Source organism: Echeneis naucrates, chromosome 12, assembly GCF_900963305.1.
Source record: "Echeneis naucrates chromosome 12, fEcheNa1.1, whole genome shotgun sequence".
In the NCBI taxonomy this organism is placed as follows: Eukaryota; Metazoa; Chordata; class Actinopteri; order Carangiformes; family Echeneidae; genus Echeneis; species Echeneis naucrates.
In genome coordinates this window covers 12,791,890-12,808,192 of record NC_042522.1, presented here as the reverse complement: position 1 = coordinate 12,808,192, position 16,303 = coordinate 12,791,890, and the positions used below count along the sequence as shown (strand labels likewise).

General features: G+C 39.2%; 2 protein-coding genes across 4 annotated transcripts; one reads left to right on the top strand and one right to left on the bottom strand.

Annotated features, from left to right (window-relative positions):
* Positions 1 to 150: 150 nt before the first annotated feature.
* Positions 151 to 10,582, bottom strand: traf2b (Tnf receptor-associated factor 2b). 2 transcript variants are annotated; one of them, XM_029516040.1, is made up of 11 exons: positions 10,428 to 10,582; positions 6,733 to 6,935; positions 5,672 to 5,750; positions 5,377 to 5,475; positions 3,378 to 3,539; positions 3,218 to 3,292; positions 2,816 to 2,890; positions 2,415 to 2,639; positions 2,018 to 2,321; positions 1,650 to 1,798; positions 151 to 1,556 (listed from the first exon to the last, which is right to left on the bottom strand). In XM_029516040.1, exons 2-11 carry the CDS (start codon positions 6,906 to 6,908, stop codon positions 1,338 to 1,340), a joined length of 1,563 nt encoding a protein of 520 aa, XP_029371900.1. In that variant the 5' UTR covers positions 6,909 to 6,935; positions 10,428 to 10,582; the 3' UTR covers positions 151 to 1,337. The 2 variants fall into 2 exon arrangements, with proteins under 2 accessions (XP_029371900.1, XP_029371901.1); XM_029516041.1 differs by lacking the exon at positions 10,428 to 10,582 and adding an exon at positions 10,009 to 10,360.
* Positions 4,227 to 15,725, top strand: coq4 (coenzyme Q4 homolog (S. cerevisiae)). Of its 2 annotated transcripts, none has more exons than XM_029516043.1 (7): positions 4,227 to 4,302; positions 11,161 to 11,313; positions 12,811 to 12,907; positions 12,999 to 13,101; positions 13,216 to 13,345; positions 13,953 to 14,046; positions 15,038 to 15,725. In XM_029516043.1, exons 1-7 carry the CDS (start codon positions 4,254 to 4,256, stop codon positions 15,216 to 15,218), a joined length of 807 nt encoding a protein of 268 aa, XP_029371903.1. In that variant the 5' UTR covers positions 4,227 to 4,253; the 3' UTR covers positions 15,219 to 15,725. The 2 variants fall into 2 exon arrangements, with proteins under 2 accessions (XP_029371903.1, XP_029371902.1); XM_029516042.1 differs by lacking the exon at positions 4,227 to 4,302 and adding an exon at positions 6,431 to 10,749 and having other exon boundaries at positions 15,038 to 15,724.
* Positions 15,726 to 16,303: the final 578 nt, after the last annotated feature.

The window sequence follows — 16,303 nt, the reverse complement described above, 5'->3', positions numbered from 1 at the left end:
CTGTGAGATTTGCAGTTGCAAATCAACACATACAGCTGAAACGTAAAACCCATACAACAGCCGTTTCCTTCTCAACATATATTTTTTGGGGGAGTTTTATTGTCTTCGTTTTTGTAATATGTAACTTGAAACTAAGAATGAAACTGGCTGCTCTAGAGGGGAAACTTTTCAGCGTCTTTTTTTTTTTTTTTTTTGCCACTGCTTCATTTGCAAAGCTAAACACTTGGGAAATATAATTAGGTTAATTATTGTGATTTCCCGGTATTGGTTTCTGTCAGTCTTTTTCTATCTTGTGATGTGTTGTGATTTGTCCCTGACATTTCCTAAGTGGGAACTCTGTCAATGTAACATTTCATGTTCAAAAGGTTTAGTATCACAAATAAGACCTTTCACGTTTATATTCATGAAAACAGATCCTGTTACACATCAAAACCGCAATTAGGCCGCATAGTTCTTTGTGTGACTGAACTGACCTTTTCTTTATGAAGTTTCCCATTTTAATGAAAATAATGCCAGCCCATTGTCTAACCAAGGAAAGGAAAAATACCTCATGCCCACATTCATGGCAAGAACTAAACACGTAATTGTTACCATTACAGAAACTAGTGGCTTAGCAAAAGTTTTCTGTCACATGATTGCTATGTCGTTATTTCTTTTCAGTATTATGCTGCTGGTGTAACCGTAAACACTATCATACCACATCTGCAAAGATCGCCTACAGTAGCCCACTGGGGGAAAATCAGCAGGCTTAACTGATGGGAAGAGACTCTGGGTCTAATGATATTTTTGATCTGAAGATTAAAGATATGGACTTTCTCTGGAACAAACAGCAGCCTGGCTGGTCATACCAGACAGAGATGTAGACCAGAAAGCGTGCATCAACTGTAAACAAACATATGAACTAACGTACACAGTCAAAAGTCTAGACAACCTTTCCTATTCATTTAAATAGGAAAAATGGTGCAATATATGCATTGGAGAAAAAGGCAACAAATATTGATTTTTAAAACATGTTATATAGTTCAAACTATTAAGACTGTTATACATGTTTGATATAGTAAAACATGTGGAATAAATGTACAACAGTACACACACCATAGGAACATAGCTATTTCAGAATATTTAATTATATTTATGATTATATAACAAATAATTGGCCCAGGCACTCAGATTCTGGGGCTTCTGAAATATTATGCATATTTATAATATAATAATATATAACATAATATAATATATAATATAATAATAGTAATAATGTTTTTAATTTTTTTATATATATTTATGTATTTATATATATATACTTTTTTTTTTTATGTGCCGCTTCCACAGCCTGCACTTTATAATCCAGTGAGGTCCACAATGGCTTTAATGAAAATGGTGTCATCTTTCAGATAGGGACTCTTGGAAGCCAGTTTTGCCAGTGGACAGAACAACGGGCAGCCACTGGCGATGTTCATCTCACTGATCGGCCGCTGGAAGGAAGTGGAGGTGACATCAGGACGGAAAGCATCAATAATGTGCTCCCTGTTGTTCTGATCCAAAAGCATCAGGGTTACCTGGGGAGTGAGGAGGAGAGGGACATGAGATTGAAGTGTCACCTATGGGTGAAAGAATGAATGAGTGAGCAGACCAGGTACACTGCTTCCTACCTTCTGACTGAATGGCCATTTGAGCAGAGCATCACACTTGCCCCTCATGACAACAAAGAAGAGAGAAAGGTGTGTTCCTCGACCTGTTCCGTCCCCATTCAAATACAGCCTCAGACACATTTTGTAGCCATATTTGCTGGAGTAAAATGCTGAAAATGGGAGAAAAAGCATGAGACCACAATGTAATCAGTGCTTTAAAAAACTCCCTTTGAGTCAGCATCTGAGAATAAGAAGAATGTGGTTCAGTGGAAAGCCACTTGTCTGGAAGCCAGAAATGCCATAAAAGTCAGGTGAATAACCTTTAAGCTCTGGCATAGCCTATGCCACGTGAAATGAATCTCAGGTAGAAATGTTGTCTTTCATCTAACCTGGTGAGAACATTGCAGGTGTTCGACCAGCCACAGCCTCCTGTCTGCGACGAGAGAATTCAGAGATCTTCCACACAAATATTCCATCATAAGTGCAGAACTGGAGTTCTCGTAGCATCTGTTCAGTCTCAGACAGCTGCAAGTCTCTCATCGTCAGCGTTCGCTCGAGCTGTCGTACTTTGTTGGACAGATTTTCTATCTTTTCTTGGTCTAAACGGTGTTGATGTGAGAAAGCCTCCAATGTCACAGAACTGCGCTCGACTTCCCGATTCAGCACACACACAATGTTTTCTAAAGCATTCACCTGTTGAGGACAACATGAAATTAATTTAGATCTTTACTTATCAAATACAAACAACAGTGGTTCCCAAATAACTTTAAGTCCATTGAGACCCACTTTTTTTTCCAGATCCACAGACTGTGTGGAGGCTGCAACTCCAGTGCCCATAGCGTCTCCCTCCTCAGGAGCCCTGTATAGGCTCAGGCCAGAGTCCTCCTGCCACTCCCCTGGGCCTGACACCTCTGGACGTGCCCGAGCAAAAGACAGCACCATGGGCAGCAGCAGACGCAAGTGCTCCATGGTGCTGCTGTGCTCATGGTCACTGAGCTTCCCATTCTCTACCTGAGAACCAGAACAAAGCTTATTTAGCTGCTGTAGAGCGTTAGAAGATCATTTTATTTGAATGCTGAATTAAGATGGGGCGCATTTAGCCAGGCTTAGCATCAAGACTTGAAGCAGGATGAATCATTTCTAAACTCATATGTCTTTTCTATACTTTTCAAAATGACCATACATACCACTGATTTGCAGCCCACTTCGCTGAATGGACAGGCGCTCTTTGACTTGGCACATGTTCTGCTGTGATCATTGAACTGAAGGCAGAAAGAATGAAGAAAAGTTTGAGTGAGCCACATTGTATCTACATAAACTGAAAGTCAAACACAGGATACTGAATCGAAGTGGCCAAAAAGGCAATACTGAAGTGCCTATAACATCCATTAGAGACCGTAATGTTCCTATGATCACTTTGGCGTATAGATCTACATTAATAGAAGATTATAGTAGTTGGCTGTCCTCGTAATTTATCTTTTTTAATGGCATGTTTACTGTAGCTGTTATGCATGTACACAAGGCACACGAGGTGACAGTTTTTTAAGATATAAACTAGTCTATTCAGTCATTTGTATGAGTGCTCAGACCTTCTCTCTTGGGATCTTCTTCTTGCCGCAGTCTTTGCATTGTAGGGGAAATTTCAGGCAGATTTCATCATGGGCCTAAAATACACCATTAAGGGGAATATTATTATGTGTACATTCAATTCCTTCAGCCACTTTGCTCAAAATAATCTCTGTCTCTCACCTTGATGTCTTTAAAGTTGAAGATCATTTTGCAGTATTTGCAGTTGAGAGTCCGGGCCTCGCATTCTCTTTCATTGTGTCTGTCCTTCTCCGTGCGAAGGATCGAGGCTTGGCAGGCTTCGCACTGTATCCGCTCAAATTCACAGCGACCTTCATGCTGAGCCTACACACAGAGGAAAGAGTCTTCGTCAACATCACATACTTTTGTTTACGTTATTATTGCTTTTCAGTATTATCAAAGAAAGACGTTTGAACTGGTTGGGGTGGTGTAATGTGATGATTGCCTAAACAAAACCTGTTTATCCTGGTGATCAAGACACAATACAAATAAAACGCATCTCAGGTAAAGTTGTGTGGACCGGGCTGGCAGCAGCACTGTGGGAAACAAGTAGTTCATTTTGGTAGAACCATTTATTATCTCAAGTGCATAAGCAAGCCAGCAATTATGATTCTGTAATTATCAGCCTTTCTATGATTGTTTTTTTTTTTTTTTTTTTTTTTTTTGTAGTTTGACTTGATGTTTTTTTTTTTTTTCTTTTTCTTTTTCTTTCCCACAAGTAACCCAATGAGAGGGTTAGAGTTAGGGTTAGACTGATAGGTAAGATTGTGTTATTTGTACAAAGCAATCATTAAAAAAACTATATACAAAGGAAGTGAAAAAACAAACAAAACATACGGTTTGAAGATCTGACCTCAAAGAAAAAAGAAGCAAAACTAGAAAATGAATCACCAATAATAAAAAAACTGTACCATATTACTCAGGTTTTGAATATGTTTAATAATTCAACTAATTTTTGAAATAATCCGGGAAACACAAAGGGGCGGGGCTTAACAGTTGCGCGGATTCCGTTGGAGCAATACGCAAGTTCCTTTCAAAATGACTGCCAGCAGCATGCAGAGACCGCATGCCACCTCTACAATCAAAGGTAGGACAACCTGTTTTTCGCTTTCAGCCATTCCACGCTGACAAACTGACTCAAACCATAACTCGAAATATGAATCATCATCGAAAATGTTCGAGTCAGATCCCACTCCTCCCTATGCCACAAAAACACAACATTAAGTCTAGTTTTCCAGCTTCGGTTTAGGCGTATGTTGCTAGCTTATCGAAGCACGAATGTTTCCATGAGTATTAACCAAGACATCAGAAACAAGAAACAAGAGCATGTCACACATTAATAGAGTACTTGGACCAACAGCACACAATGATGTGGTTCAAAGCAGAAACATGCTGAATGAATGAGAAAGAGGAAGGCTCAACTGCTAGCTAATCGAAGCCAAATTTGGGCACAATGCAAAAACATTTTCTGTGTCAGAGAGGTGTTCTCATTTTGAAATCATTTCCTCCCATCACATCTGTAGAATCTCACCAAAGAGGATCAAAGCTGATAAAAACCACGAACTGAACTACAACCACAGCATTTTCTACATAGCTTTAGTAAGACGTGGCAAACTTAAACTAACACACTAAGTCAAAAGTCCTCCAACACTGAGATATTTTAAGGAGAGTAAAGTGCAGACAGAACACAATGAATAATCCTGTAATTCTACAGACCAGTCTGACATGGCTTAGAGCCAAAACCTTTCTGTTGTAGGTTTTTTACGGCTAGTACTATTTAAGCAGTTTCATAATCATGTTATGATCAGCGAAATAACCGAACAGGAACAATTTAAAGGGGTAATATGATGATGGTCATGCTCCCATTTGATATCTTGGTGCTTTCCCAGTATGCGGTTGTTGATAAGTAAAATACGCTGGAAAGTCCCTGACATCGTTTAGTTTCACTTCCTGTTTTTGCAGCTCATGTAACTCAAACACATTACTGTGAGACCTTTAGGGAGGAGGAGAGCACAGAGCTCATACAAAGCATGATAGAAGAGAGTACAGAGGCTGGTTGTTTTGGCATGAAAATAGAGTTGACACTTGATCCAAGGTTTAATATGGGACAGTCAGAGACAAACATTGAAGTCAAAGCCAGAAGCAAAAAATAGAAATTTACCTCATACTCTTTTATTGACCCTGTCCAATGACAGCCCTGGTTCAAACACCTAGCAGGCAAACTCGCAATTTCTCGGCCTGCTGCATTGTCTGGAAATGCCTAGGAAAGAAAAGACAAAAAGAATTGTGAATCATAAAGGCATCAGGACAGACAAAAGAGGTTGCAGCGCAGGAGGTTTTGTTGCACGAAAATCCCCATCAGATTACCACATAAACAGTCTGGTATTTCAGACAGGGGGGGTGGAGGAAGTTAGCAATAAGGAAGATGGTTGATCACTGAATAGTTTAACACTTACCTCACTACTATTCAGAATGGACATAGGCTCTTCATATATTTCCTCTTGATGACAGGCTTCGCAAGGCTTTGGGCCAGAACTACCAAACAAAACAGGTTTGTGACTTTATAGTGAAAAACAGCAGATTGGCGCCAACAGTCAGCAACAACCTGTTGATCCACTACTGGAACAACTGCTGACCTATATGGATCATGTGCTCAGTAGATGACTGATAAATTAATGCAAGGGCAGAGAAAAAAAAAACTGTAGCGCTCTACAAAATGCAGCAATTTTCATCCTTGATAAGGTGTGGGATGTAGATGACAAAAAAGCATTAGTTATTGAGGGGTTGAGGAAAAATTAATGACTATAGCTAACACAGACAAACACACAAAAAACTGTACAAAAAGCACATGTGAACATATCATTAGAATCAGAGGAAATCACTTGATAGCTCACACAAAAATAAGCTTGGTTTTTGGACTTATTTTTTCAAATGTATAAACACAATTTTGCCAAGTGCTTTTTGCTGGGGCATGGATGTTGAACAATGAGCAATGAGACTCTGTTACATCTGTGTTTTTAAATATTAGTTAGTTTAATAGTTTAATTAATATTGGATTCTATGAATATCTTATTTTTATTGTTAATTTTCAATGAAGATCAACATTTTCTTTCACCTTATATCTAATGACACTACAGTTTCATTAGATATAAGGTGATATACATCGGTTTGTTTAACATAGCACATTCAAACCACACAACCAGTGAGTCAGCAACAGGGGAAAAAAATGACCACCAAAAAAGTGAGTCAGCATCTATGCCAGATTCCAACCAGCAGTCAGTCAGTGACTGGAAAAATAGATCATCGTGATGAAGGATAGAGGTATCCTTTGTCCAGTCATGCGAGGGATGAGTCTGCATATAGTAAGTGATCTTGAATGCAAAAAAAGTCCCAGAAGCGAGCAGAGAAAAGGACACAGGGTGTATTGAAGCATGTCCAGTAAGAAGATAAGCATTAGAGGGTGGAAGGGGGTTTGCATTTCACACAGTTGTAGGTGGTCTGATGACCTCCAGTCTACCTGGTGAGCTGCTTGAAACAGTGTACACAGAAGCGGTGCCCACACTGAGCCTGGACAGGCTTTCTCAGGACCTGGAGACACTGCTGACATTTGTATTTATTCTCCATGGGCACTGACAGCACACTGAGGGGGATCCCTGGTAAGGAGCTGGGGCAGTCCAATGAGATTCGGGCCATTCTCCTCCATCAATCTGGTGCTAATTCCTGTGAATAAACACGTGCAAATAGTTGTGTGCAAATTAAAAAGCACATCAGTCAAAAAATTTTGCCACGTGTTTTCCCAAAGAGGCTCGTAACCACTTAATGAATGCTTCCAGTGGATAATTATTCACCAGAAAATGACAAGCTACAACAAAATCTTAGGCGTTGGTCTGTCACATAATCATAGGCGTGGACGTATCATGCCTATGATTATATACACCATATTTTTGAAAGCGATACCACGGGATTTCACAGTGCATGTAATGTAAAGCCTTTCAACTGATGCCTTTACAATGCAATAAAAGCCTGATTTGTCACTCTGAAACTAGGAGACTATTGTGCAAAAGTAAATTTGAAATGAAAACAGTGGGAATTCGTCCAATTCTATGTAAAACTGGTAAAATTGGTGAAGCTACAGTCAAACTTAAAATTTCAAGGCATTTTGTTATATAAAGTTGTGGCCAAATTTGTCCTTCAGTGACTAATATATTATTATTTTCTGCTGTGGGAGACATGAAAATATCTGCACCATGGAAAAATGGCTATTTTTATCGGGAAAGTCTACATCTACAAAAGGTTGAATGTTTAATCGGCAGATCTGAGAACAAAATTTCCCTAAAAGACATTGAAGCATGTGACATCGAAGGCCATTGGTCTCAAGCCACATGCCCTAGGTACACAAGTATATGTTTGCTTAATCAAACACTGAAGTTTAAGATAAGCGGATCTCGTGTAGTCAAAAGTTGGAATTTATATCTGGGTTAAGAATCGTGCTTATGCTACCATCTAGCGATCATTAAGGGCTCTCCCCACTTATATAACACGTGGATATAAGTTGGGTTTGATCAAAAAAAATGTTTTTCATTTCCATAACAATGGTGTCATGTAAAGCTAAATTTAAAAAATGCAACAATATGACATCACTATGTTTCTGATTTCATTTGCATTCTTTATTTTTTTTTAAATCAAGGATTACATTGTGCAAACCGGAGTTGGAGAACAGTGGCTGGCATGCTAACAGCTGGGTGACAGATGAACTTGTATTATGTACAGTTTAAATAACGTCCCTGGATCCTGCAAACTTTTCCATGATTTAAACAGGTTTAAAGCCATATTAGTGCCAAATATCAAAAGCAGCTCAGATTACACAGACTATGAGCAGCACTAGCCAAGCAATCCAGCAAAATGAATATTGACGGTAACATCTAGATATTGTACCACTGCATAGTTTTGCTAATAAGATTTTGCTTGGTTGGTGATTCATTTTCACAATTTGATTCACCCGCACTACATCCACCAAGAGTACACATAAAAACTCTGTCATGGGGAAACAGGAAGGAGTTTTTCCACATAATCCAGCAGATGCCAGTAGATCATACCACCATATCTAGACCGCCCAACCAAAGGTGGAATGTCAGGCAGAAGTGTGTCCCTACGAACATGAACAGGTGGCAGCTTTGCATGCCAGGACAAGAGAAATGCCCCTGAAATATTTCTGCTGTTATCACTATGCTAAAAAGAGATGGATGATAATTTGTAGTTCAAATGATTTCAACTCTGCAGAACAAAGATCCTTTTGAACAGTGCCTGTACCTACTAATCACCATATTTGACTATTTTTTATCAGTGTCACTGACTGCTGGAGGGCAAACACACCTGTTTACACAATTATAAACCATATCTGCAATTCATGATTTCAAAACACACTATTTATTTTGCACGAACTAGCTTTCATAGAAATGTCATGCCACGTCAAAAAGAAAGCCGTGCAACCTTTAGACTAAGGCGGGGAGAAGCTTAATCATTGTGCATTTCCTTGTCATGAGAGAGTGATTAACTTCTCTTTTGTAATGCTTAAAAAGAGTAAAGATCGAAATTCCTCTTTGTGTTCAAAAAGGAAATCTCCTGAACCTTCTGGCATGGGAAGAGAGATTAAAAGGGGTTTTTGGTCCCCCCCCCCATAAAAGATGAATGAAACTGAAAACATTAAAAGGCCCATTGAATAATTTCAATAGCCATTTGAGTCTGTTAATAGTAATCCACCAACATAAATAACATTAATGTTTAACTCTTCCTAGAGCAAGTTACAATGAAAGACACATATTCAAAAAGGTAATAGCAAGATCATTTGACTCTTATCATGAGGACAAGATCATCACGAGTTAAGTGGCATATGACCAGTAATGCAACAGTCATTAATGATAATTGCTCATCAAACTGACACAATATGTCAAGAGAGACTATGTCACAGATATTACCCTTTCTTCCAATCCTAAATCAATTATTGTTTTAAGTTTATAAGTATATTTATAATTATACGTTTTCAACATTTTAAATTAATATTGTGCATATTTGATAAATTAGTATTACCTTCAACTGATTTCTGCACTCGAAACTTCAACTGAGAAGTGGAGCTTTGAGTAGTAGTACTGATGTTATGATTAAACAGCATATAGTCATTTTATTCCTTTTGAGATTACTTGTTAATTTGAAGAACACCAGCTAAGGTGGGAAATACGAAGCATTTCACCACTGAGAAAAACTTTATGACCCGTGTCTCACAGGTCAGTCATTTCATAATGACTGAAAGTTCACTGTTACTTCTGGGGAAATTACAACCAGGTTTCTGTGATCCATCTCTGTTCAACTCGACTCTTTCCAAAGCAGAAGCACAAGAAGTAGGATAGTTCAGTAAAAACACGATGAAACACGAGCAAACACGAAAACCAGCTCCACTCCTGTGATTATGGAAAGTCGTCATTTCACAAACAGCTGTTATTTAGTTTCGTATCCATAGAAACACTGAGCTAAAGCTTCAGTAAAAACAATCATTAAATCAAACAGTTCATGTAAAAAAAAAAGTAAAAAAATAAAAAAAAATAATAAGCCAATAAGCACAACACCAACCTCTGCTATCATAAAGTTACGCACATTAACGTAAATTAAACGCACAACAATGCCAGGCCCCACACCACAGGGAGGCAACACCCTCCGCCGTGTTCTTGCACAATATTCATCTTTCGATCCTGCCAAGAGTCGCCAGACTGATGAAACTTAAATCGGAAACTTTACTCACCGAGTGAACTTGAAGTTTGTGTTGTTTATAAGGCCAGCCTTCACGTTATGAACAGCCCTGTTTTATATAGTTGGTACACACCCGCCCACGTCACCGTGACCTGTCATTCACTGTTTCTCTGGTCATCGGGATGTTTACTTAGTGCTAGTTCACTTCTACCATTACATTTTTTTTTTTTTCACTTATTTTGGGTCTAAATTTGGAGGCTTTTGTGGCGACACACATACGAATTTGATTCACGACACAACTTGTGTGCCTGCGAGAATCTACGCAACTTTTCCGCGGCTAGGTTAATGCTATATTAGGCTGTGTTTGACTGAAGTTGCTGCCAAGTTGTGGCTTTAACCTATGAACCGCAAAGTCACCCAGCTGCTGGCCTGCTCATCTGTGACGAAGAAATATGGGCTCGGCTAACTAACCTTTCCGTCTCGTTTTCGTTTCTGTGGATGAGGAGAAGACAGTTTGTCCCGCACGACAACAGGAGGACAGCTCAACCTTCGCTACGACGCTGTTTACAATTTTTACTTGGAAGCGCTCATTTCGTCATTGCCGGGCAGCTCGAGAGATCGGAGTTGCCTTCTCCTCCTGCGCGGGAGACGCCGCGCAGCTCTGGAGATTAAAGCGAGTGTACCGCAACTTCCACGCATGCGCGATACCGTTGGAAAAAAAAAAAAATGTGGCAGTTCCTGAGTAGACTCGTTTTACGATTAAATCGGCGACCCGACGTCTTGATCCCCAAAGGTACGAGTGTGCACAGGTGTGGTTTCACAAGCTGACAAAATATCATTTAAATTCAGCAAACGGGCATGCTGCGTCTTTATTACAAAGTTTGATTAATATCAAAGCCTAGCTGCTAGCATAACCTTGCAGGGGAGGGATGTTAGCTCACTGCACTGAGTTAAAATGAATTAGCCTAATCTTATTCAGTGCAGAGAAATAAACAGCTTCTCTTTAAGGGTCATCTGCAGCTATCGATAACTACGGCATAAGTCCTTATTATCGTTTCTTCTGCAAAAAGCCAAAGTGTCAATGTTCACTGGGACCTCTGTAAAAAAGTTTCTGTATCAGTAGACTGCTGAAGTAATAAATGAATATAAAGTGGTGCATTATGATGAACTGGTGGCGTAAATTGCTGTCACATTGCTTCAACAGTGTCTGTGCAGCAGCTGCACAGTAGCAGCAGTGAGTTTCCAGACAGCTGCTATAATGGGCTGTATCCTGGACACATCTCCACCACCCCCATCCAGAAAGCCCTCCTGGCTGTTGGGTCAGGTGTGGCCGCTCTACGAGACCCCTACAGACACGGTGAGACAATCCCATCATCCACATGAGGTTCAGGTCACATTCTCTGATACAGTTAGTCTTCAGCTTTCTTCTTTTGCAACAACCCCTCACCCCCTTTTCTTCTTCACAAAAACAGCCTTTCTGCTCTGTGACTCTGGTTAAGGTCATTATTTGAATATCACCGGTCACACCCCATGCCCTACCCATTTCCTGCTTTTCCTCTCTCTATCCTGTTTCCCATATCCTGGAGCCAGGGATAGAAACAGCGGAAACTGCTCTCCTGATGTTATGCTGTAGAAAAGTCTTCAGAATTCTTTGGCTTGAAAACTGATTGTGAGAACCTTTTCTTGTCTTTATCTCCCTATCAGAGAATTCTATCTGAATCAGAAATAAATCTTTTTTCTCACCATCTTCTTCATCAAACAAGGCACGTGCTGCTGGTTCAAAATATCTGCATCAGTTTGAAAGATGATTCACTGCAAATTACAACCAAATGTAGTGACAATACAAGCAACAACACAAACACACTGCAAATACTCAGATATGAATGGAAGGGTTTACAAAGAGAGAAATTCTTGAAATGTTCATCTTTGGCAAAATGTGGGTCTGGAAATGTTCAGCGAACAGCAAAGGTCGGGATGTCAAAATCAATTCTGGACAACTACACTTGCATGGGGATCTCACAAAAGACATTTTTTGACCTGTGTAATGACTTCTGTGATATCAAGAATTTGCAGCATGTCTGGTGTTTAATTGCGAGAGACATATTTAAAAATTTGCTTGTTGAATTTGCACATTTCTTTGTTTATTATTTGTATGTAGTCGTTCCACTGTAGACATGCCTCCAACAGTGTAAAGCAACATTCATCATCTTTATCATCATACAATACCAACAGGGACTGTATTGAAAGTTTCTCATGTACAGATCTCAAGGTTTTATTCTCTTGAGACCATTGTTATTCTTGGAAACAGAAATGAAAAATACTGTAGGTTCAATACTGTGAAACTCTTATTGAGGAAGAGGGCACTAGCACCTGACATGAGGGCTACTCCTACTGACTCCTAGTGCACAGTAGTGGTTAATCTCATAGAAATGCACTTATAATCTTTTTCTCAGCCTCCTAAATCCAGTTCATTCCTACTATACACCCCAAATATCTGATGCAGGCACCCTGATTAAAAAATTGTGGTCCCCAAACTGGGATGACTTTGAAGATATCGTTACATCTGGTACTCCCAGGCTGTTACTCTCAATAAAACACCTCATTCAGATAAACATTTACACTGACCATCTGTTTCACAGGCTGTGTGGTGCCCTGTGTTATGAGTAATTTGATGTAACTCATTTGAGAAATAGTTGCATGCCCTGTAAGATACAATATAAGTACACAGACTCTAGACTGTATTACAAGATAAAATGTTGGCAAATAAAACATTTGGCAACAGCAAAACAACTGTTTTAAGAACTTGGGACAGTTATTGTACTTAATTCCCTGGGTCTTTCTTTGCATTTTACAGACATGGTTGCAGTGCTTGGAGAAACCACTGGGCACTTAGCATTGATAAATCTCAGAGACAGAATGAAAAATGACCCTGAAGGCTACACTATCCTAACGTGAGGTGTTATATCACAATTTGGTAATCTTCTGATTTAGACATTTTTGAATAAGATTTTGTCCTGTTTCGATATGGACTGGTTCTTGCAGAGAGAGGCCAAGGATCCGGTTCTCAACACTTGATATGAACAAGATGGCTTCATTGCCTGATGGCTCTTTTGGAAAAGAATATTTCAGTTTTCTGGAGGACAATGTGAGTGAAATGTTGCATGCTTAAATTATTTTGTGATGTAGGTTTCATCACATTTTACACTGGCTACTTTTCTCTTTTGCTTTTACATTTGTATCAACATACTTGTTACCTCAGCATGTGACTCCTGACACCAGGGCAGATGTGAAGTTTGTGGACAATGAAGAACTAGCTTATGTCATGCAGAGGTACAGAGAGGTCCATGATTTGTTGCACACCTTACTGGGCATGCCCACCAACATGCTGGGTGAGTCACATTTCATGAAATGTAAACAATTGCAGCTCAAAACGTATTTCAAACATATCTCCGTCCTGTTGAAGTTTTTCATGGGCAATCAAATTCTATTTACAGGAAATACAGATACAATCCAAGAATTTTTTACCTTCTATAAATAACATTTAGGCATGGGAAGAATTATCATTATCATTAGCAGACAAAACCCCATCCAATTAAAGTGGAATCCAGTTTATAGAGCACCAAAAAATAACTTACTTCAAGTCAATTTACATATGGAGCAGGTCTTGACTAAACTCCTTAGTTATTATTGAATTATCTAAAGAGACTCAACAAATCCACCCATGAGCAAGCAGTTGGTGATAGTGGCCAGAAAAACGTCCTTTAAGAGGCAGAACCAGGTTTAGGCTGGGTGGTCATCTGCCTCAACCAGTTGAGTTGAGAAAGCTAGCGTTAGCGAGAGAGAATTGCAATGATTCTCTAAAAGGAAAAAAAAAATCTGTTACCTCAGAGGTTGGTTATGACATACTGCATCATTCATTAAGTTCTTGCTTGTTCTTCTTCTCTGTTGGGCAATTTAGTTGTCAGTTTCTTACTTCATTTCTGCCTGCTGTTTCAGGTGAAGTGGTGGTAAAATGGTTTGAGGCTGCTCAGACTGGGCTTCCAATGTGTGCTCTTGGAGCCGTATTGGGGCCACTTCGACTAAATTCCAGGTACAATAACTTTTGCCACAGGGTTAGGGTTAGGATGTTCAATAAGGCCTGTTATAAAGCAGGTGTTGCAGATGGTGTTGTTTTTTGTTCAGAAAAAAAATTACAAGAATAGTTAGGTGAAGAAAGAAAATCAGGAAGGTTACAGAGATTTGTACAATACCTTGGAAGTTGTTCCACCCACGCACACCTGAACAGCTGTCAGTGGAAGGGGTTTTTTGAAGCTATTCAACCATCAGATACTGGCAATTTTCCTGCCCAGGTGCTGTAACACACATGAAAGGAACCCCTACTCATTGTATTCACCTTCAATGTTTGTGGTACATTCACAGTAAGGAATAGAGCTCACTGCTCTAGGGCACAAATGTAATGAACATTTGAGTGAATGGATCTTCCAAACCCTGACATTTAATACTTGTGGCTGATGAACAGTCAAACTAAATCTAAGCTATCCAGACCCTTTCAGTTTTGTTTTTTTTTTTCCACATTTATTCATTTTGCACTCTTAAGGTAAGCCCAGTCATCCTTATTCTTCAGTACCCCAGAATGACCAGGCAAAACATCTATGCATCTCTCAGCCAAAACACGTTCATGGAACAATTCATCTTGAAATTCACAACTGTGAGCAATTTGGAATAATTAACAAATTTTTCTGCATGTTTTTTGACTGTGGTGTGTAGACATGCAAAACATGGAAAACCACCTGTCTGCCCTTAAAGCAAAAGCGTAATCTGAGGGATTTTTTTCTGAATTCAGCACACAAACATAAATCAGGAGTTGCTATTGCCTCAGCTGCTAGTGTACACACAGAACAATGTCTTATGAAACTATAAAACCGGTCTTTCTTTCAATAATTAATATTTATTCATTGCAAAACTGAACTTTCTCTTTAGGGAAGTGCCTTTATATTGCAGTTAAAACTGAGTAATTGTGGCTAGTTTCGTTTTCGCTGTCAAGTAACAATGAAATTGTCTTTACTTGTGTCATCTTATAGCCGTTTACAGACACTGTTCACATCTTTGGGGCCCTGGGCTGTCCGAAACGGGCAGCGGGCCCGATGTGTCCTCAGTATCTTTTATGAGAGGCGATGGGAGCAGAGCCTTGAAGACTTGAGACAAGAGCTCAACATTGAACCACCTCCTGTCATGCACAGAGGATTCAACAGGAGCTCATGAAGAAGACTCAATTGTGGATAAACCATGAATCTCATTTACTTATTTATGTACTAGTGTGACACAGTGGAATTTTTTGAATGAACTTCTCTAAATTTGGAAATTTTGTGCTTGGCAAACTGTGGTCCGTTCCTGCTTACAGTACATTCTCTATGTAGCTTTCCTGATGCTAAATAAGTTTTTGCTTTACATTTGAAATTATTTTGAGCGACGCCGTTTTAGCTGAACACAAGTATTTGTGATTTTCTAACTGTCAGACAGCTGGTTGTACAGTTGCCATCCGGTCCTGTGATGGTGACGGTGAATTTTACAAATCAGAAATTATAAACAAAACATGTTTGAACTCTTCCATTAAATCCTTTGGAACAATGTAATACTTGTTTTTACTCAATGCATTGTGTTTATGGCAATGGGATATAAAATGTGAAGCCCCGTGATGATACATTTTATGCACAATACTTTTTAAAAATGTTACTCAGAGCAGCCTACGGTTGTATAATAATGGCTGAAACCAGACCTTTCCACAAATAGATGTATATGGAAAGCATGAGACCTCTAACTGGTTGAACAAATTACATTTTTATGAAGTTTCCCCTCGCTTAAGTATTTATGGGGCCCTTGTGCCAAACTCACAACTTTAACAATCTTCTCCATACCCACATCACTTGGACATACTACACATCTTTCATTCCCAGAGTAAATATTGAGCTTTTATTTCTGATCTTTCTTCCTGTAATAAGTCTTATCCATAAGGGTATGGATGAATGGCAGCAGGGTTATGGGTTGGTATCATAAAACCGAAAAGTTGATAGTGACTGAAGATTAGTCTTGTCAAACCAAGTTTGAACTGGATTTGAATTACTCAAAATCAGATTTCATCAGAAACAGTACTTTCGATATGAATCATTTTGGCCTCCCATTCCAACACCTGTTGCACAAGTCTCAATTTAACAGATCTATCCTGAAGCTCAAAGTTCTTCTTACTGTTTTAAAAGTGCTTACTCCAACCACAGTAAAATACATTCGTATACAAAATGAAAGTGATCACGAGCAGGCGAAATGCTAACCCATAATTTTGAGTTAGTTAC

Excerpts from the sequence above, each read along its gene's own strand:
- coq4 (XM_029516042.1), top strand. The coding sequence starts at position 10,683 with ATGTGGCAGTTCCTGAGTAGACTCGTTTTACGATTAAATCGGCGACCC. Across the intron at positions 12,908-12,998 it reads GAAGGCTACACTATCCTAAC|AGAGAGGCCAAGGATCCGGT; the intron begins GTGAGGTGTTAT and ends TGGTTCTTGCAG. Across the intron at positions 13,102-13,215 it reads TCAGTTTTCTGGAGGACAAT|CATGTGACTCCTGACACCAG; the intron begins GTGAGTGAAATG and ends TTGTTACCTCAG.
- traf2b (XM_029516040.1), bottom strand. The coding sequence starts at position 6,908 with ATGGCCCGAATCTCATTGGACTGCCCCAGCTCCTTACCAGGGATCCCC. Across the intron at positions 5,751-6,732 it reads TGTTTCAAGCAGCTCACCAG|TTCTGGCCCAAAGCCTTGCG; the intron begins GTAGACTGGAGG and ends TTTGTTTGGTAG. Across the intron at positions 1,557-1,649 it reads AATGGCCATTCAGTCAGAAG|GTAACCCTGATGCTTTTGGA; the intron begins GTAGGAAGCAGT and ends CTCACTCCCCAG.